General features: G+C 33.3%; 1 protein-coding gene across 1 annotated transcript in view; it reads left to right on the top strand.

Annotated features, from left to right (window-relative positions):
* The window catches only part of LOC126891687 (probable serine/threonine-protein kinase kinX), a 51,195-nt gene that overhangs the window by 23,432 nt on the left and 3,698 nt on the right, over positions 1 to 24,065 (top strand). The window contains exon 2 of the mRNA XM_050660936.1: positions 6,263 to 6,590. Within this exon, the coding sequence (XP_050516893.1) occupies positions 6,263 to 6,590 (328 nt within the window). The remainder of the gene's footprint in view (positions 1 to 6,262; positions 6,591 to 24,065) is intronic.

Below are 24,065 nucleotides of genomic sequence, written 5' to 3' on the forward strand. Positions count from 1 at the left end.
TGATAATTGATGGTCTAGTTCAAAGTTATGGCATGGGTATAAGTCACTTAAATATAAGTTGGGATAAGTACTTTTAAATTTGTTTTTTAAAAGCACTAGAAATGGAATACTTCTGTTTTTCCAATGATTTTGGTTCCTTTGAATTGCCAAGTCTAACAGGTCGAGAGCGGAAATAATTGGGTTGCCAATTAACATTAAATTTTTTAATATAAATTTAGAGCTAAGCCATTCCCATCTAGATTTAAGCGAGATCTGACCACTTTCACTTAAGAGAGCATGAATTGGGGTAGATTTCATGCATCCAGTTATAATTCGGATACTTTTGTATTTTAGTTTCTCCAATCTTTTAATTAAGGAAGTTGGACAATCGAAAATTACCTGGCAGCCAAAGTCCAGATGGCTCTGAATCAGACCATTGTGTACAATTTGTAAGGTTTTTGGATCACTTCCCCAATAAGTCCCACAAAGAGCTCTCATCACATTCAGGCCACGATTTACTTTTAGTTCTATTGAGTTTACATATGAATTCCACTTTAAGTTTTTTTGAATATTTACCCCCAGGTATTTGACTGAATCCACCCAACCAATATTCTGGTTACAAAATATTACGTTAGGGGGAGAGATTTTCGTGTTTCCTTTTGTAAATAATATTGCAGAAGATTTGTTCTTAGACAGATTTAAATTGTGGTCTAGCAACCATGATTCCATCTGAATCAATAATTTATTTACATTAATTACCAATTCATTAATATCACTCCCTCTAATCAGAAGAACCAAATCGTCTGCATACTGAATTAGTTTGCATGAAGAGGGGATTAAATTATACAGGGAAAGACAATATAGGTTGAAGAGGATAGGGCTTAATGGGGAACCTTGGGGTAGTCCCAGACTTGATTTTCTTGGGCCATGGGTTTGTCCCAGTTTGTCTTTGACAAATAGCTCTCTATCATTTAGAAGGCAGAAAATCAAATTAGCCAGTTGGGTTGGAATGTTATACTTTAATAATTTGGAATACAAGAGTGATATATTGACATTATCATAAGCAGAAGAGATATCTAGAAATATGCCAACAGTGTATTGATTTTGAGCGAAGCCTATTTGAATTGTTGAGGTGAGGTATGTAAGGCATTCCGTACAACCTCACCCCTTCTAAATCCTAGTTGTAGTGGATTAAAAATCTTATTATGTTCCACAATCCACTCTATTCTATTCTTTATAAGAGTTTCGAGCATTTTGCCTACACATGAAGAAAGAGCTATTGGTCTAAAGTTTAACGGATTATTACAATCTTTATCTTTTTTGATTATAGGTAAAATTACTGATTGTTTCCACTGAACAGGAACTATACCCGTTCTAAGACTTTCATTGAAAAGTTGAATTAATAACAAAGATCCAACAACGGGAAGATTTTTTAACATTGAGTAGGAAATCTGATCCAAACCAGGAGCCGAGTCAGATTTAATTGAGAGGGAGTTCTGATACTCGTCGAGAGCAAATGGCGGTTCTAGGGCTTGAGGAGATCTAACCAATACTTTATTGACAGCGGAAAGGGGGGTTAAGCAACATAGAATTTCGTGGGATATAGGAGTAGAGGGCAATTGTGTATATATTGAAGGTTTCGAAGCCGATACCTTATTAATTTTCTCCCACACAACTTTTAGAGGAGTGTTTCTATTTAATTTACTGCAAAATAGTCTGAAACTATTTTTACGTTTTGATTTTAGGAATTTTCTTGATTTGGCTATATTCTTTTTAGCCTCGATATAGTTTTCCATTGAGGGGATATTTTTAAATTTTTTTAAGGCAGACACTCTCGCAGAGACGACTTCAGCACATGAGTCATCCCACCATGGAATGTGGTATTTGGAATTATTAGGAGGGTGAAGCCAAGGTATTGTTTCATCAGCTACCGATGATATGGAGTTAGTAAAAAATTCGTAATCTTCCCTGGGAGAAGCTAAGAAAATGCTGTTTAAATTGTTATGATAAGTAGACCAATCAGCTTTCTTTAGATTTCTTCTTTTACATGAATGCGGGGGAGATTGAGGACATACACCTATCTGACATATTATGGGGAAGTGGTCACTAGTTCCAGTATCTGAAATAGTGGACCACTTGCCCACACTGGCTGCCACATCGACTGATGCCATTGTTAGATCTACTACCGACTTACTGCCTCCTGGGGCCACCAGTCTAGTTGGGGACCCATCATTGAGAAATACTAGCTCAAGTTCCTCCAAAGAATCAAAAATAATCCTACCATTGTGACTGTCTCTAGAACTACCCCATGCCTTATGATTACAATTTAGATCACCCATGATTAAAAATGGCTTATTAAGTAATTTAACAAGGGAAAACCAGTTGGATTTGGAGATAGAGTTATCTTGTGGACAGTATATATTAAGAATATTCAAATTAAAGTTAGGGAGAAATGTGAGTTGGAATTGGACATCATGATTGAAGCCTGGATTGACAATTTGAATTTCCCTATAATCAATATTATTTTTGATAAGAGTAATTAATCCGCCATAGCCATCCTCTCGATCTTTTCTGATTATTTGATACCCTCTACATCTTATAACATGTTGGTTTGAGAGCCAAGATTCGCTAATAAGGATTATATCTGGGTTAAGGTTTTTTATAAGGATTTTTAGATTGTCAGAATTAGTGTTATACGAACGTATATTCCACTGAATAATAGTTATCGGAGTGTTAGGATTCATTATAAAGAGTATGTTTGCTAGACCAAGGAGTCAAAAGATCTCGAATCCTCAGGCTCGAGATCCTCTATTCCCCTCCGACCCTGGTTTACATTTGTATTGAAAGGTGATACACTTTTGTTTATGCTAGTCTTTAGATCTGCCATATTGTAAGGAATGGAGTATGATTTTGAGTTTATTAAGTCCCCAATGAAGGTCATGACGAGCTCCCTGTGAGATTGGTTCAGCATAGACATGGCCTGATTGAAATCCAAATGAAGTTGGGATAAAGATTGTGAGTTAGTGATTTGAGAATCAGAGTGAGCAGGATTGAATTTTGAAGTCGAAGGCTCATTTATTCTTCTACCTGATGGATTAATAAGTAGTCTTTGGTGGGAGATTTTATCATAACCTGTATTTTCTTGTATTGAAGGTCTTCTTCTTTTTGGTGGAGATTGAGTGACTTGACTAAAAGGTTTTGAATATTGAGCTGAGGCTGCAGACCTCCTCTCCTGTGGTAAGATGCCATTAGAATTATTCTGATCGCTATGTAAGGGGGGGAAATCGTTTATGTTTAAAGATGAAATATTATGGATCCTAGGAACCTGCTGACTTGCCTCATAGAAAGATAGATTAGAAAAGGACATTAGATCCTTAATATCTTTTTGTCTGACTCTCTCTCTACAATTACGACTATTTGATTCATGGTCAGAAGATTTGCAGAAAATGCAATATTTTGTACACGTATTAGATGAAGAATCCTCATGAGAAGTTCCGCATCTAGCACATTTCTTTTTTCCTCTACATTGGTTCGTAGAATGGCCATAAAGTAAGCAATTTCCACATTGAAGAACAGGGCTGATGAATGGTGTGACCCTCATTGGTAGTTGATATATGGAAATTTCTTTAGGAATAGTTTTTCCTGAAAAAGTTATGCTAATAGTTCCCGTGGAGACAAATTCAACCTTTGAATCCACTTGTACTCTCCGGTTCATTCGCTTTACACTTAATATCTTACATAAAGCCAAGTTGGTTTCTGATGCCTCCTTTATTTCTTCCTCTGTGAATCTTTTATTAACTCCCCTTACTATACCCCTACAAGAAATCTGATGAAATGGAATGAACACGTCATACCCTAGGGCTTCCCAATCTTTCCTCACAACGAAATCGTTGGCTGCTTTTCTAGTGGCAAATAATACCCCTATCCTGTTTTTACCTTTTCTACTGATTTTCGTGATGTCTTTAATTTTTAAAACAGAAATAGATTTAGCTATACTTAACACGTGGTAATCTCCAATATTTTTATCCTGACCCTGGACAAATACTTCATAAGGACCTATGTCGGTCTCCGAAAATAGTATTTGTTTTTTTCCTTTAAGACTTTTCTGAATAATAATTGGAGGTTGAGATTGACATTCATGTTGGTTGATTTTATTAGGAGGGTCAGGTGGTGGAGGAGGATCGGGAGGAACTTCTTCCTCCATCTTATGCGGCAGATTGACGAATTTAAAATCTATGCCAGTCGATGCAAATTAGAAATTAACAGGGAAATATAGATAGTTTTGGCCCTTACCCTTTGGATGAGTCGTCCGTTCACCTCGAACGATAATCACAGATTTGTCTATTTTAAGTTTTCTTCCAAAAAATCAAATGTCAAACACAACAAAATTCACAACAGATATTCACTGCGAAAAGAAGCCGAGGCTGTTCATCCCAGCGGACCTCGACTTCTTATCAACGATAAATAAAAAATTAACAAGAATTAACAACTGTTTTCACACTAAATTAGGTTTGATGAGGTTTTTTTAGCAAAAATTAAAAACTGTCAACTGTGACGTTTTCAACCAACTCCAGATAGATAGACTCACAACCAAGAAAGTCCCTAGAAAAATCACCAGTTACGTCTTCTTTTTGGTTGATCATATCGGCGTTCGACGGTAATCCATAAATATTATATTATACTAATACGCGAAACAGTTCTAAATCAACTGTTTTTTATACAAAAGCAGACTTAAAATCTAAAAACTACAGTAACAACGCAACAAACACAAAAAATCGTTGATGTAAATTAATTAACCTATGAAATGTTAATAGTGTCAAAATTTCTAAATGTCATTAGTGTCAAAATTTCAAAACAGTGAAGTAAACTTGCCTGAGGTTGAACTAATTACAAACAAGCAAGCAAGCATTATGGTGCGATAAAAATTTGAATTACTCCTCCTGGTTTAAAAATAGGGTATAGTACGATTAATATATTACTTTTCTTATTCCTGAACCATTTGAATACCAACTTGAAGATGTTGTGGCTAACTTTTGAATAACATGTGTAGAATATCCAATATTTCTTGTATTCTTTTTTCTAATGTATTCCATGTTTTTATATTTAGTTGATGAGGCACTTAACAACTAACTTAATTAAGAGTAGGTAGTCTATTTACCAAATATCCAAATTACCAACTGCAATGTATATCTTGAATAATGCGTTCACTAGAGATAATTAATGTTAATCAAGATATGGTAATAATATTGTGCATCCAATATATACATAATTAACTATATCTGGAAATTTCCTCATTATTATTTGTGTCGACGCAAGTTTATTAGAAATGAAACATTATCATTATCTGATAGTTTTCCAGATCACCTTACGTTTATAAATTGTCACATTTCTTTAAAAATATCTATACTAAAATCACAATAAAGATGCACTAGAAATAAACAAACCAAGACACGTTGAATATTACGAGGAACACTCCCGAATTATGATTTAAAATTTAGGATTGAATTGTGATTTACAATTACATGATTTACAAATCATGATTTGGGATTTATAAAATCGTCGCCATTTTAAAACCATAAAACCTAACGATTACCAAAAAATTATTGTCCAATTGCACTTATAGTATGGTCTACAAATTTTTGAAAATATGTTATATTATTATAGAATTATATAGCCAAACAATACTTCAACATATATCTCTGGAATAAGCAGGATTTCCACCAAACCGCTGCTGCACAGACCAAGTCCACTGAGTAACTATATAGAAAAAGGCTTTTAAAAAACAACTTCAAATATCTACTGTTTTAACACCTTGATGGACAGAGACGCTGTGCAGCGTCTTTTTTTAAAATTGTGTTGTGGCAGAACGCTGTGAAGCGTCCTTAACAAAATCTAATATCGTGGCAGAACGCTGTACCGCGTTATAATTATAATATAAATACATGGTAACACGTAAGCCACTGTCATAGAATACCTATCTATACCTTCCAATCTGTTACCCGTCTGGTAAATTCCACCTCTCTATTTCACCCCACCCATTTAAAGTATCTAACCGGCTAAGTCACACGCGAAGCTGTACAGCGTCGCCAGTTATATTGAAGTATGCGGTGTGTGTTGTACTGTGCCGCAGATAGTAAAACACGTGGTTAGGTTAGGTTGAATACGAGTTTTACTCGAAAAATGTAAGTAAAAAATAAATTTATTTAGTGTGATATTTTTGTGCCTAATATTTTATGTTATTATAGTAGGATGTATAATTTAAAATATATTATTTTGCTTTCAGATGGCGGACCGTGACCCGTATAAGAGAGAACAGCAGCGGTTGATTCAGCTGTATGACGATATTACGTCGGATGAAGAGAACTCAGATGCTGCTTATGAGGGAGAGTTCAGCTCAGATGAAAACTATGTACCCAGTGAGTCGTCTGCCTCGCAGTCAGATGAAAGTGAAGACTCTGATTTAAACGAACTCCCCGAGCTCTCCAATGTAGAGACGTCTAATAATACTCTTCACAATCCCCAGCAATATAATCTGCCAGAGGAAAGTGAAGTAGAAGAGCCCGACGCATTGGACCAGGATTCCCAGAAAATTATTCAGAAATCTCAAGACAGTATACCCCTACAAGCACTGCAGAATCAAAATTCTGATTCTTCAGATGACATAGATACAGAATGGGAGTTTACAACTGCAGATATACCAGATTTCAACTTTGATGAATCCACTAATCGTCTGAAAATTAATTTAAATGCAGAAGATAGTCCAAAAGATGTTTTTGAATACCTATTTACCGATGACATAATGAGCTATTTGGTGGAATGTACCAACAATTATGGAGAAGATTTAACAAGATCTAATAGACCCAAAACAAGGAATGCTCGAGATAATAGTTTTAGACCTGTGACTATCGACGAAATGAAGAAATTTTTGGCACTGTGTTTATTGCAGGGTCAAATTACAACTTCAAACATGCGCAGGTTGTTTTCATATGGAGATGTATTGTACTTTCATCCAATTTTTAGTTACATTATGTCAGGAAGAAGGTTTGAAAAAATATTGAGAACTTTAAATTGCTCTTCGAGAACCGCAAAACATAAAGAAAAGATTCAAGCATTCTTAGACATGCTTATAGCCAAATTCCACAATGCTTATGGACCGTCTAAAGAGTTGTCTTTAGATGAATCCCTCTTACATTTTCGTGGCAGGCTTGGATTTAGAGTTTACCTCAAAAATAAAAAGGCACGTTACGGCATTAAGTTTTATGAACTGACAACCTCCGATGGGTATCTTTTAAATACTGAAATGTATAGTGGGGATATTCAAAACGCTTCCGATGTGGGAACTACAAAAGTAGAAGCTATAGTTATGAGGTTGATGAAGCCTTACCTCATGAAAGGACACGAACTGTTTATGGACAACTTTTATAATAGTTCTATATTATCTGAAAAGTTATTAAGCTTAAAAACTCATACTAATGGAACTCTCCGGTCAAATCGCAGGAATAACCCCAAGGAACTTATAAAGAAAAAACTCAAGAAGGGTGAACATTTCTGGATGCGTAAAAAGAATGTCTACGTTTCCAAATGGCGTGATAAGCGCGATGTTCTTGTTATCACCACAAGAAATCACCCACGATTGATACAAGTGAAAAACAGATATGGCCATGAGAAAATAAAACCTGAAGAAGTTGATGTTTATAATCGTCATATGTCAGGCATCGACAGGTGTGATCAGATGACCTCAACTTATTCAACGCCAAGGAAAACGATACGTTGGTATAAGAAGGTAATTTTCCATTTATTAGATGTAACTGTATGGAACTCTTTCTACTTATACCGAAAATATTGTAAAAATAATTCCAAGACGTACAGATATTTAGAGTTCCGTGACAGTCTCATTAAATCCTATTTGAAGTTACCACCAGGTTTAGAAGCAAAGAATTTAGTTCGTCGAGAAAAACATGATAACAGGTTACCGGAAAATTCAAACTACGAGCCTGAATGTTTCACAAATGAAACAAACTTAGCAAATCATTGGCCTGAAAGAAATCCAGGCATTCCAAGTGCAAAATCGAATAAGAAAAAAGTGTTTTTGAAGTGTAGACTGTGTGCCAAAAAAGGTCAACGGAAAGAATCAGGATATAGATGTAAAGGATGTCCCCAGAAGCCTCCGTTATGTCCAGACTGTTTTGAAGAGTGGCACGAAATAACAAAAAATCAAGAATAATTTTTTAGATATCTTTGTATAAGTTAGCTTTATGCGTAAACTATGTTGATATAAATTAATATTTTTGACTTCTGAATACGTTTTAAGAATCATTATGTCTTTTTGGTTTCTTTAAATAAATATTGCTTTATTTAAATACGTTTTCTTAATGAAAAATATTTCGCTGATAGACGTCGAGTCACTGCATGTATTAGGTTGAAAACGACAATAGGCACAACGCTGTATGACGTCGAACGCATATCAGCGTTCCGCCAAGATAGACTTAATACTAGTCTTATATTGTGGCAGAACGCTGATAAGCGTTAAAACTTAAACAATATTTTCTGTAAAATTTTAATACTTGGAGTAAAATTTCAGGTCGCCCTAGTTATATTTCATCCTTTTGAATAATAATATCGACAAAAAGGGCACTGTACAAATTGACCATTTTTGAAAAACTTAGGTGTCCGTCAAGGTGTTAATTTATTTATCAGAGGCGTGCAATACCGTGTGGAGACAAGGGGTAATTTTTAAATTAATGCGGGCGATTCCATGCAGAAAGTTTACTAATATCATCAATACAATGCCATGCAATAGAGGTTTTCAAGTTATCATGGGCGATAAGACCAGTACCCAAATGAAACCAAACAATGGCCTCCCTCAAGGATCGGTGCTGGTCCCCCTAATCTTTAGCATTATATAACAGACATGCCTGAGATCACATTAAAGGAGTTCGGATATGCAGATGACTGGGCACTTGCTACGAGCCATGAAGATTTGGAGACTACTGAACAAATATTAACAAACGGCTTGGTTACCCCCAGGAGATATTTCCGTCGCTGGAGATTACAGCCCAATACCGCCAAGGTGGAAGTATCTTGACGGAAGACGAAGTAAGTGCTTTCATTTAAACAACATATTTGCTAATTTCCAGTTAAAAATCCACTTTGAAGAGAGACTCCTCAACCATACTAAATACCCAAAATATGTAGGCATGACACTCGATAGAATGCTAAGCTTTAAAGAACATCTTACAAAGACGACGGCAAAACTTAGAACACGAAATAATATTATACGAAAGTTATGCGGTACCACATGGGGTTCCTCAGCGGCTACAGTTAGGTAGTGATGTTGATTATAGTTACTTTCGAGTATTCGTTACAAATCGTTACTTTTGTATAAAGTAATCATTTACAGTATTCGTTACTTTGATTACTATAATTACTTTTGTTACTTTTGTATTTGACTACCGGTAATCATATCGAGAATCGTATTTTTCAGTAGGTAGGTAATATCATCATCATCATCATCATCATTTGGCTCTACAACTCTATGTGAGTCTTGGCCGCGTTTACTATTTCCCTCCATTGTTGTCGGTCCTGAGCAGCTATTTCCCATTGCTGTACTCCCATTTTGCGTAGATCGCTGGCTACTGCGTCCTTCCATCTCTTTCTTGGGCGACCAACTGACCTTTTTCCAACGGGCCTTTCCCAGAATGTGGCGTTTAGAAGTCTTTCGTCACTTGATCTTATTACGTGACCCGCCCATCGTATTCTGTTTGATTTAATGTAGCGTACTATGTTTTCATCTCCGTATATTGTCTGGAATTCATCATTGTGTCTTCTTCTCCATTCTCCTGTTGTCTCTTCTCTGCAAGGCCCATAGATTGTCCGCAGTATCTTTCTTCCAAGTACCAGTAATTTTGTTGTTTCCCGCTGATTCAGAGTCCAGGTTTCGCTTCCATACGTTATTGTGGGACGAATTATTGTCTTATATACTCTTATTTTTGCTGGTCTTGAGAGTATTTTTGATTTAAGTAGGATCCTTAACGAGTAATATGCCCTGTTTCCTGCAATAATCCTGGCTGCCACGTCCTTTTCATAGTTATTTTCAGATGTTATGATCGCTCTTAAGTACTTAAATTCTTTGACGACTTCAAAATTGTATTCATTAATTGTTACGTTTTGTCTAACCCTTGGTCTTGGGTTCTTCGTAACCACCATGTACTTGGTCTTGTCCTCGTTGACCTTAAGACCAACTTCCTTGGCTCCGTTCTCGAATAGGGTGAAAACTTCTTTTGCATCTCTGGTGGATTGTGCAATTGTGTCCACGTCATCCGCAAAGGCTAATAGTATTTTTGATCCTTGGGCGGCAAATCCGTTTGTCAGTTGTGGCTGAGATTTCCTTACTGCATGTTCCAGTGCGAAGTTAAACAGCAGGGGGGCGAGAGGATCTCCTTGTCTAAGTCCGGTGTCAATGAGGAATTCCTCCGACGTGTTGCTGCCGACTCTGATTCGTGCGGAAGCGTTCTCCGTGCTCACCTTTGCTAATCGTACCAGTTTTCCAGGTACTCCCATTTCTACCATAGTCTCCCACAATGCTTCTCTGCTAACAGAATCGTAACAGGTAGGTAATATGTATAAAGTAATCATTTACAGTACCTATTCGTTACTTTGATTACTATGATTACTTTTTTTACTTTTGTATTTGAGTACCGGTAATCATATCTAGAATCGTATTATCTCAGTAGGTAGGTAATTTGTATAAAGTAATCATTTACAGTATTCGTTACTTTGATTACTATGATTGCTTTTGTTACTTTTGTATTTGAGTACCGGTAATCATATCTAGAATCGTATTTCTCAGTAGGTAGCTATTTTGTATAGGTATTCCGATATAACAACGACTTTCACCGATCTGTTTAAGGGATAAAAATGATTTGATTACGATGATTACTTTTGTTACTTTTGTATTTGAGTACCGGTAATGATATCGAAAATCGTATTTCTCAGTATGTAGGTTTGTGTAGGTATTCCGATATAACAACGACCTTCACCAATCTGTTTAAGGCTTTAAGGCTAAGGGATAAAAATGATTTGATTACTATGATTACTTTTGCATTTGAGTACCGGTAATCATATCGAGAATCGTATTTCTCAGTAGGTAGGTATTTTGTATAGGTGTTCGGATATAATAACGACCTCCACGAAGTTCGAAGTAATCAGAATAATTAAAGTAATCAAAGTAGATACAATAGTCTTTACTCGCTCTGTTACGATTAGTACGAAGTAACGAAGTAATCAGAGTAATCAAAGTAGATACAATAGTCGTTACTCGCTCTAATACGATTGGTATGAAGTAACGAAGTAATCAGAGTAATCAAAGTAACGATTTGCCTCTCTGTATAGTAATCGTTCCTTTCGGTATTCGTAAGTAACGAGTACTTTGTAACGAATAGTTACTTTTTCAACATCACTACAGTTAGGTCGACAGCGCTGGGACTCTATCAGGCACAATTAAGGTCACGCTAACGTACTGGCTACCAGCACTAAGCCACGTAGCCCCCTCACACGTCCGCCGAGAACATGTCCTTGTTAGGGAGTATAGAAAAATTAACGCCGATCCTGCGCTCCTCTCTCACGTTGGAATTAACGACAGAGATATAAAGTAGGCTTCATTTAAAAAAAACCCTCTGGATTCTGCAAAAATATTAATTGAAAGGAATTTCAAGATAACCGACCGTTGGCGAGAATATTAGGAGAAGAATGCTTCGCCTGACATCCGGAGTATGCCATATATGTATTACAAGCAAGCCATAGGGATTCAATCAACCAAGACGGATCTGGGCGACACTAAACAGAATTAGAACAAACCCTGGTAGATGATCTGACTCACTTTTTAGATGGGGAAAAACACCTTCTCCAAATTGCGATTGCGGTGATGAAAGACAAACGGTTAAGCAGTTAGCGGAGGAATGCCCATCAGATCGTACAATGGCAATCTGATAATGGCAATTTTTTAGTGGCAACCAAGGAGTCGATTGAATATATTTACCAACTAAATTTTTGTTTATAAAAATTAATTATTATTATTTATAATGTATTTGTTATCTTTATTTATACTGTTATGCTCTGTATTTGTATCTGTTATGAGATTGATCAGCAAATTCTTATTTTGATTAATTATTTAATTATTTTAGTTATTACTTATGTAAAACAAAACCAAAATTAAATTAAATTTTCTAATAAATTTTATTCTCAGGGCTATTTTAATTTTAATGCATTACCTTCGGTGTGTGGCTTCTATTATCTCCAGTTGCTTAATTCATCCAATGACAAAACAGGGAAATTAAACACACTCGATGTCATATAAATGTTATAAATATTTTTTATTTATCCAATATACCATAAATATAAGATGTAAAAATTAAACTAAAATTTAATTCTGTTGCAACTATTTCTCATCTAATAAATTAAGCTTTAATTCTGATATCTCCTTTGTTTTAACAAAAATTGTATTTAAATAATTCGTTAGACTATTCTTTATGCTATAGAACTGCTCAATACAAAAATAAGCAAATATGGTGTGGATATAAAAAAACCCTCTCCGTTTCACAAAAATTCTGACTAACCTTTTGTTTCTTCTTTATTTCTTCTTCCTGGATTGCGTAGTCCTCGATTCTCCTACACGTGCGTCTAGGATGTAGCGAAAGGTCCTTCTCGTCCAAACTGCTTCACCAACAAACAAACAACAGGACGCGCTCGAAATCTCTATTCAGTTTTCTCTCTGCTCGATATCTTGTGTAAATTGATACCCACGGGCTATTCGTTCTAGACAGAAAACAGGAATCTCCTCGGACACAAGGAAAATTACTTCACAACTCGGTCAACGTTTTCGTTTCAACACGATTCTGCTCGCAAAGGCCAATTTCACCACTTTACACCGACTTCTCACTTTTTAAAAACTGGACTGTACTCTCCAGATGTTCAATACACATACACAGTAACCATTTTTTCTCCCGTTAAAATCAGACTCAACACTATCATCCCACCATCTATCTTTCTCCGCCAATCACAAACATCCTCTCTACCCACTACATCCATATTTTCATTTCTTAAGAACCAATTTATTTTGTATACAACTTTTCCATTAAGTTAAATTCTAGGAGACACCAAATTACTTTCGTTGTTTCAAAATGCTAAACAAAAAGCCTTATATTCTAAACTCAATAAAATTGTTTACTGCCTATACTTCTAAGAAACATTTATAAAACGTCATTGTTCATATATATATATATATATATATATATATATATATATATATATATATATATATATATATATATATATATATATATATATATATATATATATATAAAGAAGTTTGGTATTATTGACTGATAATATGTAGACTTTATTTTTTTATTGAGGTTGCAGTCATTTATTTCTAAGGGGCAGGGTAAGAGAAACTCTGTGTTATAATCAAGCTTTCGCAAAATTTATTTGCTTCGTCAGGATTAGCTAAAATTATTATATAGTTATAAATAAATACAACGAAATGAAAGAACATTGCATAAAAATTAGTACAAAAACTTACAACGTGAGGTTTGTTCCTTAATTTGACATTTCTACAAAACATAAAATATCTAAAAAAATCTTTATCCTAATGGTTTTCAAGTTTCAATGTTTTAATTTTTACAATTCATGATAAAAAATATGATTTAATAATTTAGTTCTAAATTTGACTAATGCCAGAAAGACATTTAAATAATGTCAAAAAGACACTCGTAGGTATTTGTTTATTTGATTTTAAGTTGTTAAGAACTAGATTTTTGATTATTACTTGCTTGTGCATTTTAAAATTTTAGAAGTTATAGATATATATATATATATATATATATATATATATATATTGAATACCAAATACCCAATAACCAAAAATATATTAAATACCAAATAGTTGTGGCCTTACTATATATATTAGAGATTAGTTCTGTATACCTGTAATCTACTCTGCTATTGTGTAGTGATTGTTTCACTGCCCAGTGTTCTATAGAGTCGAATGCCTTTTCAAAATCTATAAATGCCATATATATGGGTATTTGGTATTCATTCATTCATTTACATATCCATTTGGTATTTAATATATTTTTGGTTATTGGGTATTTGGTATTCAATATATATATATATATATATATATATCTATAACTTCTAAAATTTTAAAATGCACAAGCAAGTAATAATCAAAAATCTAGTTCTTAACAACTTAAAATCAAATAAACAAATACCTACGAGTGTCTTTTTGACATTATTTAAATGTCTTTCTGGCATTAGTCAAATTTAGAACTAAATTATTAAATCATATTTTTTATCATGAATTGTAAAAATTAAAACATTGAAACTTGAAAACCATTAGGATAAAGATTTTTTTTAGATATTTTATGTTTTGTAGAAATGTCAAATTAAGGAACAAACCTCACGTTGTAAGTTTTTGTACTAATTTTTATGCAATGTTCTTTCATTTCGTTGTATTTATTTATAACTATATAATAATTTTAGCTAATCCTGACGAAGCAAATAAATTTTGCGAAAGCTTGATTATAACACAGAGTTTCTCTTACCCTGCCCCTTAGAAATAAATGACTGCAACCTCAATAAAAAAATAAAGTCTATATATATATATATATATATATATATATATATATATATATATATATATATATATATATATATATATATTGCATTTGCGTCCCTCGTGGCTTCTGTATAGTTTTGACTCTTCGTGACTTCCGATCAATATACAGCGTGTATATTAACAAGAATAATTTCATACAGTTAGCGCTCGCTTTGGCATCCGTTATACTGGCAACAATGTACTTATAATATCAAGTAAAATATTTAACCTTGGTCGTGTTTAGGTGCAAATTTAGTTGTAGAACCCAGACAAATTCTATTTATAACTTTTGCCAATTAGGTGGTTTTGCTCGGATATACGATAAGGATTTGCTGTAAATTGTTTGTTTTCGTTTTTTTATACTCTTAAATCAGGTTAGAAAAACTTATTTCTTGGGTGTAGTTATGAAAGATGTATTTTCTAAACTTTTAAATTTTCTATTTTATTTCGATGAAAGAAGATTAAGGATTTCGGAAGATTTCGATGGAATAAGTTATAATGTAATATACTTAACAATACCACTATATACCCGTGACAACTGTTTATTTTTTAAAGTTAATAATTGTTTGCTGAGCCTTTCGATAGGTTAGGTTAGGTTTATTATTAAATTTTATTTTGATAAAAAATCGGTATTGTTCTCTCTCTCTCTCTCTCTCTCTCTCTCTCTCTCTCTCTCTCTCTCTCTCTCTCTCTTCCTGTAATCCCTTCTCAGCGCATTCTTTTCTGTTTTATTCTTTCGAAATTTGCTATACAAGTATTTCCATTGCTCTCTGTTTCTCGCTCTCTGTTGGACTTCTCTTCATCTCAGGCCAAGTCTTTCATGATCTCTTATTACAGTTCATCTCCAGCTATTATCAGGTCTTCCTCGTCTTCTTCCTTCGTCTGGTTGGTATTCGAGTGCTTGTTTGGTTATATTATTTCGATCCTTCCTCAGAGTCCGTATAATTCATTTCCATTTCCTATTTTTAATCGTGACTGTTATTTTCTCTTGTTTTGTTCTTCTCCGTAGATCTATGTTTCAGGATTTTCCTCAACGATTTTCTATAAAGGTTTGTAATTTTTTGCTAGTTGTTTCTTCCTGTCTCTTCCTGTAAATATTTTGATTTTGGTTAATTCTGATATATCGCGTGTGTTCCAGTTTTTCCTTAAGGTGATACAGTAGCGATCAACAGGTAGCCAAAACGCGTTCCAAGATTGCGGCTGTAATTTTGAATATTTTTTCGAGATATTTGGCACACGTATTCGTAATATAATAAAGAATGGCGGTACAGAGCCCAATTTGAAAAATATATTAATATGTGGAAATTACTCTGTAATTAAATACAATATTAAAAAAACGAGCCTGTATCGCCATTAAGAAGAACAAAAAAATATATTTTCTTCAAATAAACTTGTTTATCCGATGCCTAGATTTTGTGTCATTTTGGAACTACTAGTGAAATAAAAAATTTTAGGTACCCTTCTCGTGGGTGAAAATTATTTTATTGAAAATAACCCCATAATTCGATAGAGAGGCAAATTCTAAGCAAAATTTATTATATAAAGTTATTAAAATAAATCAAAACTTTTTGAGTTATTAAAGATCAAAGATTTTAATATTTCTTGAGAAAAATGCATGTTTTAAACCGATTCTTCATCAATAACTCAAAAACTATAAGTTTTTACAAAAAAGTAATTATTACTAAAATTGAAGCTAATAAAAAATGAAATAAACTCCCTACTAGAAAAACCTTTTAGTGTTAACTGAAAGTGAGTTATAGGTAGAATATATATTTTTTTCGGCGAGTAAGAAAATCTACGTATTCAAACTGAAATCACGGGAAAATGATGCATTTTATAACATAAACTTATTAAACATTTGTCAAAGTACTTAAAAATATCTATCAAATGAGCCCCAGAACATGTTGATAGCATTAAAATTTATGCTCCAAAATGTTTTCAAAATTTATCTTTTAAAAATATCTCCAAAAAAATGTTACTGTTTTTTTTTTTAATAACTCCGTTCATTTTTACGATGTCAGGTTCATCTAAAAACCGTTTAAAAGCTAATTTCAACGGCTATTTCACCAAGTTAAACTTAATCTCTTAAACCCCTTACTTTTTAAAAATAAAAGGTTAAATGGCCCCGGTTGCATGATTCTTACAGCAAAATTTAAGATTTAAACGTTTCTATCTCGGTTATTTTTTACTCTGTAGAAATAATAAAACAGGTAAAGTATTTGTCACAAAAAAAATCTAAAATTTGGTTATATATTATTTTTACGTGTATTGAGTATTTTTGGACTTATTATCAAAAGAATATAAAAATTACAATAATTTTAAAAATTATAATTTTTTTAAATTATATCTTTTTTTCAAAAATATGCATTTTAAACCGGTCAAAATTATTGAAATCATTACTTATGCTAATATGAAGAAGTTCTTATAAGGATTATTATAAATTTAATTTTTTGTGGAAATAGCGTATGATTGATTTTTCACTTTTTCTTAAAAAATTCCAAAGGATTCTCTTATTTTCATCATATAGTTCAAGCAATCTATATAGTGTAATAGGTAAGATTTGTAGCTTTCTTTGGGTTGTTCTTCTTTAATATTAGGCCGGCAGCTGGTGTTTTCTGGTAATTAAATATGTAGTTAAAAATATTTATTTATACTTAGGTAAATAGCGTTAAAGCAGGACATAATATTGTATGTGTTAAAATTAATTTTATCAATTTTTTAATAACATTTAACCTCACAGGGACCTCCCTCTTACCGCATGCTTGCATTAATAACTGATGTAGAATAGCTTTTATAATTAATCTTGTTATTGTTAGAATTACTGATACTAAAAGAACTTTATAAAAACACAGTTAGATCTAAAATTACTTTAGGTATACAGTTCAAAACTTTAAAATTCAGCACAAAATGCAAGCATGTCCCCGCTCTTTTTTTTATTAAAAATACAAAATCTAAAAATATTTTTTTAACCGAGTCTTTTCATTAGTACACTTATGCTTGGAAAATGAATTACACAACACAACAATTAAAATACTGATACACTTAACTCATTTTCTCCTTCTTCCGTATTTTCTTCGTCACTATCATCGCCCAATTCAATAATAAATTTATTTCCACCATTAATGTGGAAGTGCCCAATCTTCTTATAATATTCTTCCACTTTGATCACTTTGGCGATTCTTTTCTGCCAGTCTACTTTGGTAATATTGGCTACTTCTTTTTTAATGATCTCAATTACCTTTTTGTCAAATTTAGGAAATTTATTTGAACGCCTTATACTTGGTTTTAATTGTCCCCAAATTAACTCAATAGGATTGAAAACACAAAAGTAGGGGGGAAGTCTCAATATAGTGTGTCCATGCTTTTCGGCAATACTCTCTAGAGCGTATAATTTTCTAAATTGCTTTGTGTGTAGAACTTCAATAAGTTGTTTTTTTGTGTAAAAATCTTCGAAATACAAATCATTTTCCATTAAAAAATTTTGTAGGTCAGCTTTCTTTGAAGATGTATTTGGTATTTTAGTGAGTTGTCGGGAATGATAGGAAGCGTTGTCAAGCACTATTACGCTGTTTTTCTCCAAGTTTGGGATCAGCGAGTTTTCAAACCAATCTTCAAAAATGTCAGCTTCCATATTCTTGTGGTAGTCAACGTTACAATCTTCCATTTTCTTCCCACATAATTTTAAAGCATTCGGAACCCATCCCTCACTTCCTCCGCAATGTACAATAATTAGTCGCGAGCCTTTATTTGCAGGCATTTCTGGTATGCACATGCTTGAACCATCTGTCCATCCTTTCTTTACTGTATCGTGGGTATCATACCAAGTTTCATCTAAATAATAAATTCTCCTATTTTCTTGCCTATATTTAGTAATTTCTTCTAGGTACATATTACGTCTGTTGACTATTCTTTGGCTTTCCATAATTGCTTGACGTTTATTTATTTTTTTGAACTTAAAGCCCATTTTTTTTATCCAATTTTGAAGAGTTTTCTCACAGCAGTTCATATTTCGACCGGTTGTTTCCAATTTCTTTCTTATTATTTCTATTGTAGGTATTTCATTGCTTTTGTAGCAGTCGTATATTGTCGTTTTCAATAGTTTTACAAGTGAAGGATTTAAAGGTCTTGAAAATTTGTAGTCACATCGTTTCTTGCGATGATAGGGTTCATTTTTAACTATTTTATATACAGTAGAAAGTGGAATTTCTGTTAAATCAGAGGTGGCTTGTGCCAATAGTGTTTCATCGAAGCCGAATTTCGTACGTAGATTTTTGTATACATTCAAACATACTTGCTGTGTTTCTGCATTTAAATGCATTCGAATCTTCTTTACGATCTCTTTTTTTTTAGTAATTACATTCACACTAGCACTGGCAATTTCTACAATATCAGCGTTATCGTACGCGATATTTACATTATCCCACGGGCGCCACATCACTATTCACATTAATTAAATTACAATAATCAACACTTGACACTCTCCAAACGAAATACTAAACCAATATTCAAAATAATTACAGCAAACAAAACACTCGTATCACTTAACACACGTACACTCCAGTACTAATACACTGCTAGCTACCGAACTAAAACTAATCTTTTGCACGAAACTTGTGAATAGATATGCGGGAGGTCTGGCCGTAAAAACACAGATGCTTTCACAAAGGGCCGCTTCTTAAACGTTTGACCTAACATCTATATTTGAAGAATATCATATTTCACCGGCTTAAAGCTATTCTACAGTATTTTTTACTTGGACAATAACTTGCTTAATTTTAACGCTTTTAACTTGCTTCGAAGCTCATTTGATAGGTATTCTGAAGTACTTTGACAAATGTTTAGCAGGTATATTTTATAGATTGCATCGTTTTCCCGTTATTTAAGCTTGAATAATTAGATTTGAGTACTCGTCGAAAAAAATACACATTAAATTGCCAATAACTCACGTTGATATAACATTAGTTTAGTTCTTTAAGTGAGGAATGTATTAAATTTTTTTATACAGCGGCATGATATAGAAAATGATCCTTGGACTATTCCCTACCGTCTGTGAAAATTTCAAGTAAATCCATGCTGGACGAAAAAATTGCGAGTCAAAATGCTTCATTTCCTCGACTATAGAAGGAGGAGAAACAATCAGTAAATGTAACGAATACAAATACCTGGGTATGAATATGAAAATCACGAATGATGGAACACTGGACGGAGCCGTTAAAGAACGAAACACTCAGGGCAGGAAAGCAATTAGGCTCCTAAACTCAGTAGTCTGGGACAAGCAGATAAACAACCAAAACAAGAAAAAGATCTATAACGCTGTAGTGAAAAGCATTATAACATACAGCTGCGAAGTATGGCATATGAAGGAAAAATCAAAATGAATGTTAGAGGTCACCGAAATGGATTTCTGGAGAAGGGCTGCAGGAAGCTCAAGAAGAGAACATGTCACCAATGAACGGATACGAGAAATAATGAACGTCACACATACAATAAATGACGAAATTAACGAAATACAACTACGATGGTTTGGTCACGTACAAAGAATGCATGAAGACAGAATACAAAGAATAATACTATACACTTCGCGCTCGTTTTGGCATCCGTTATACTGGCAACAATGTACTTATGGTATCAGGTAAAATATTTAACCTTGGTCGTGTTTACGTGACAATTTAGTTAAAGAACCCAGACAAATTATATTTATATCTTTTGCTATTTTGGCGTTTTGTCATAGAAAATCGGTTTTATATACAGGGACTTTACCGACAAACGAAGACAGGAGATTCCTCAGATAATTTTAAGACAATTTAACCCAATTCACCTAGTCGGAAAATGCTTCTTAAGGGAGCTAGGGCTCTTCAAAGATGGCGTCATGAAATTAGTTTTTCTTAAATACCTCCAGAACGCTTAGATTTAGAAAAACGAAAATTGGTATGCCTATTTAGTTTTCAGAGATGAATCGATTTCATATATCGCAAAATTCTAGTACCGGTCATGGGCGTCCGTTTTGGGTAGAGCAACGGGTATTTTAACGCATAACTTTTTTGTTCTTAACTTTTATGCATTTTTGACACCGTATTATTAAATTGTGAGGTATTCTAGTACTAAAAGGTACTCTCGCTTTAAGTCGGTAGGACACACCGTTTTCTAGAAAAATCGATTTGAAATTTTTCATTTTTGGAATTAAAAAAAAATGAAAAGAACTTTTCAACAAAAAACGAAGTATTTTACCAACATAAAGTAAGAGTAACTTTTAGTACTCGAATACCTCATAATTTAATAATCTAGTGTCAAAAATGCTCAAAAATTCAAGATAAAAAGTTATGCTATAAAATAACTGTTGACCTACCTAAAACGGACGCCTATGACCAGTACTAGAAATTCGCAATTAATGAAATCGATTTATCTCTGGAATATAAATAAATGTACCAGTTTTGGTCTTTCTAAACAGTTTTTTTTTGAAAAAAATTTTTTTATTTCAAAGAGCGAAAAATTTTCAAATCGATTTTTCTAGAAAACGGTGTGTCCTACAGATTTAAAACAAGAGTACCTTTTAGTACTAGAATACTCCATAATTTAATAATCCAGTGTCAGAAATGCATAAAAGTTAAAGATAAAAAAGTTATGTGATAAAATAACCGTTGCCCTACCCAAAACGGACGCCTATGATCGGTACCAGAAATTTGTAATGGATGGATTAGATTTATATCTTGAAGATAAATACGCGTACCAACTTTTGTTTTTCTAAATGGAAGCGTTCTGGAGGTATTTAATAAAAACTAATTACAAGACGCCGTCTTCAAAGAGCTCTAGCTCCCTTAGGAAGCATTTTCGGACTAAGTGAATTGGGTTCAATTAACTTAAAATTATCTGAAGAATCTCCTGTTTTCGTTTGTCGGTAGAGTTTCTGGATACCCTGTATAAAAATCTTTTAGACTCCTAAATTTATTCTTTAAACACTTTTGCTCTGTAGAATGAACAGGAAAAATTATAATTTTATAATTAGGTAGTTGTATTTTGCTTGACCGGTTTCACACAAAGTTTGTCTTTGCATCATCAAACGGTTTAATAGACTTAGATTTTTAATGGTAATGGCCAACGTTACACTAAAAACAAATAATATGGAGAATAGAAGATTATGTAAGGTACATTCCATGTCAAATCACTCAGGCAAAAAATTTTGGATCTCCGGCTCCGATTTGTCTGAAAATTGGTATATAGCTTCTGCGTGACGTAAAAATAAGATATTTAAGGTCAAAAAATCTTCTTCTTCTTTTTTTCTCAAAATGTTATTTTATGCGATTTTACAGTGATTTGGTGTTTATTTAAACAAATTTGCAAATACAAATTTCTGTGGCAAAGTATCAATGAAAAACATATATTTTAATAGAAGGGACTCAAAAATGTCATCATATGGCATATGGTACAAGTTATTTGGATTCAAAACAAGGTTTTGATCAAATTTTATAGTGTAGAAAACGGTAAAATACCGTTTTTTACATTTTTCTCCATTCCCAAAATACATCATCATCGATTTGGTTGAAAATTTGCCAACAGATAGCCAAAATATAGGACTTTAAGTAGTTAGAAGGATTTGAATTATATTACAATACCAAAAAAGTTACATGCAGTAATATCAGACTCAAAAGTATATCAGTCCAGTCGGAATAGCATTTGACCTTGCATGCCGAGCTGCCCAAAATTTTATTTTTCTAACCTTTAAGAGAGTCAATAGTAGCCTAAATTTAAAATCACGAATGAATTCCTTTTTTACGTTAGCCGCCATATTGATTTTAAAGGAGAACCTGTTTTGCTCAATATCTCAATTTTTAACTTTTCGACAAAAATGGTAGAAACTGAAATTGTTCCTATTTATTTTACTATTTACTATTTACTATTTACAATTACTATTGAAACTATTTACAATTACATATTACAATTTCTTTTTACCAATGTTTTCCATTGATACTTTATGATAGAAAATGCAAATTTGGTTAAATAAACACCAAATCACTCTAAAATCGCATAAAATAACATTTTGAGAAAAAAGAAGAAGAATATGTTTTGACCTTAAATACAGTCGGAAAAATGAAAGAATACCCATGAGCGATCACCTCAATCACTTATTTTGTATTCGCTGTCTTTTTCTATAAATAACAAACGTTAGTTATAGAAAAAGATAGCAAATACAAAATAAGTGATTGATGTGATCGTTCATGGGTATTGTTTCATTTTTCCGACTGTATTTAACGTCCAAAAATCTTCTTCTATCCTAAGGTCTTCTTATAATAGCTTCTGCAACCTTGTTTATCCAAGTATTTTCTACTCTGCGTACGTGGCCGTACTATTTTAGTCTTCTCTCTTCTATATATTGCAGGGCATCTTTTTCCACTTGCACTCTTCTCCTTATCTCCTCATTTTTTATTCTGTCTCTTCTGGTGAGACCACAGCATCTTCTCCAGTATTTCATTTCGGTTGCCAGAATGCTCTTTTGGGCTTTTTTGTTTATGACCCATATTTCTGCGGCATATGTCATGATGATTCTTACTATTGTTTGGTATATCATTTTTTTTATTTCCCTTAATGTTCTTATTTCAGATTACATTATGGAGTTGTCTGATGCAAGATCTTGTTTGTCCCAATCTATTTTTTATTTCTGCTTCTGTTGTTCCGTTTTTCGACATTATAAAGCCCAAATATTTAAAATTCTTCATTCCTTTTATTTCTACTTGTTCTTCTATTTCTAAGTTTTTGACGTCTTCTTCCGATATTGCTAAGTATTCCGTTTTCTTCATATAAATTTCCAGGCCCACCTTTTGTATTCCTCTTTTAGGTTTCTGCAACTGATATCCTCTGCAACATGCAACTGATATCCTCTTCATCTTGAGACATAACCAACTGATCGTCTGCGAAACACAATATGTAGAGGTAATCGTCTCTTATCGGTATTCCCATACCCCTACATTTTTTTTCCAAGTTGTTAGTGCGTGGTCTAAAAATATTTTAAATACAGTTAGTGACGTTGGGCATTGGGCATCCCTGTAGTAATCCTATTGTTGTTTTGAAGATAGCAACTACCTTGTTTTCTATTTTTATATTTACTTCATTTCCACTGTAGATGTTCTTGATGCTTGTGTTAGGTTAGGTGGTATCCCTATTTAAGTCATTGCTTTGTACAGTTCTTTCCTTGGCACAGTGTCGTATGCCTTCCTAAGGTCTATAAACACCATGTGTAAATCTTTGTTCTTAGCTCTTCTTTTTTTCTCCATTGTCTGTTGTATTATATGTATGGATATAATCTAGACATGATTTCCCTGCTGTGAAACCTGCTTGTTCTTCTCCGATTTTCCGTTCTATATTTTTATCTATTTTGTTCCTAAGGATCCTGCCATACAGTCTTCCCATTGTAGTGATGACGCTTATCCCCCTGTAA

Source organism: Diabrotica virgifera, chromosome 1 (genome assembly GCF_917563875.1).
Source record: "Diabrotica virgifera virgifera chromosome 1, PGI_DIABVI_V3a".
Lineage (NCBI taxonomy): Eukaryota > Metazoa > Arthropoda > Insecta > Coleoptera > Chrysomelidae > Diabrotica > Diabrotica virgifera.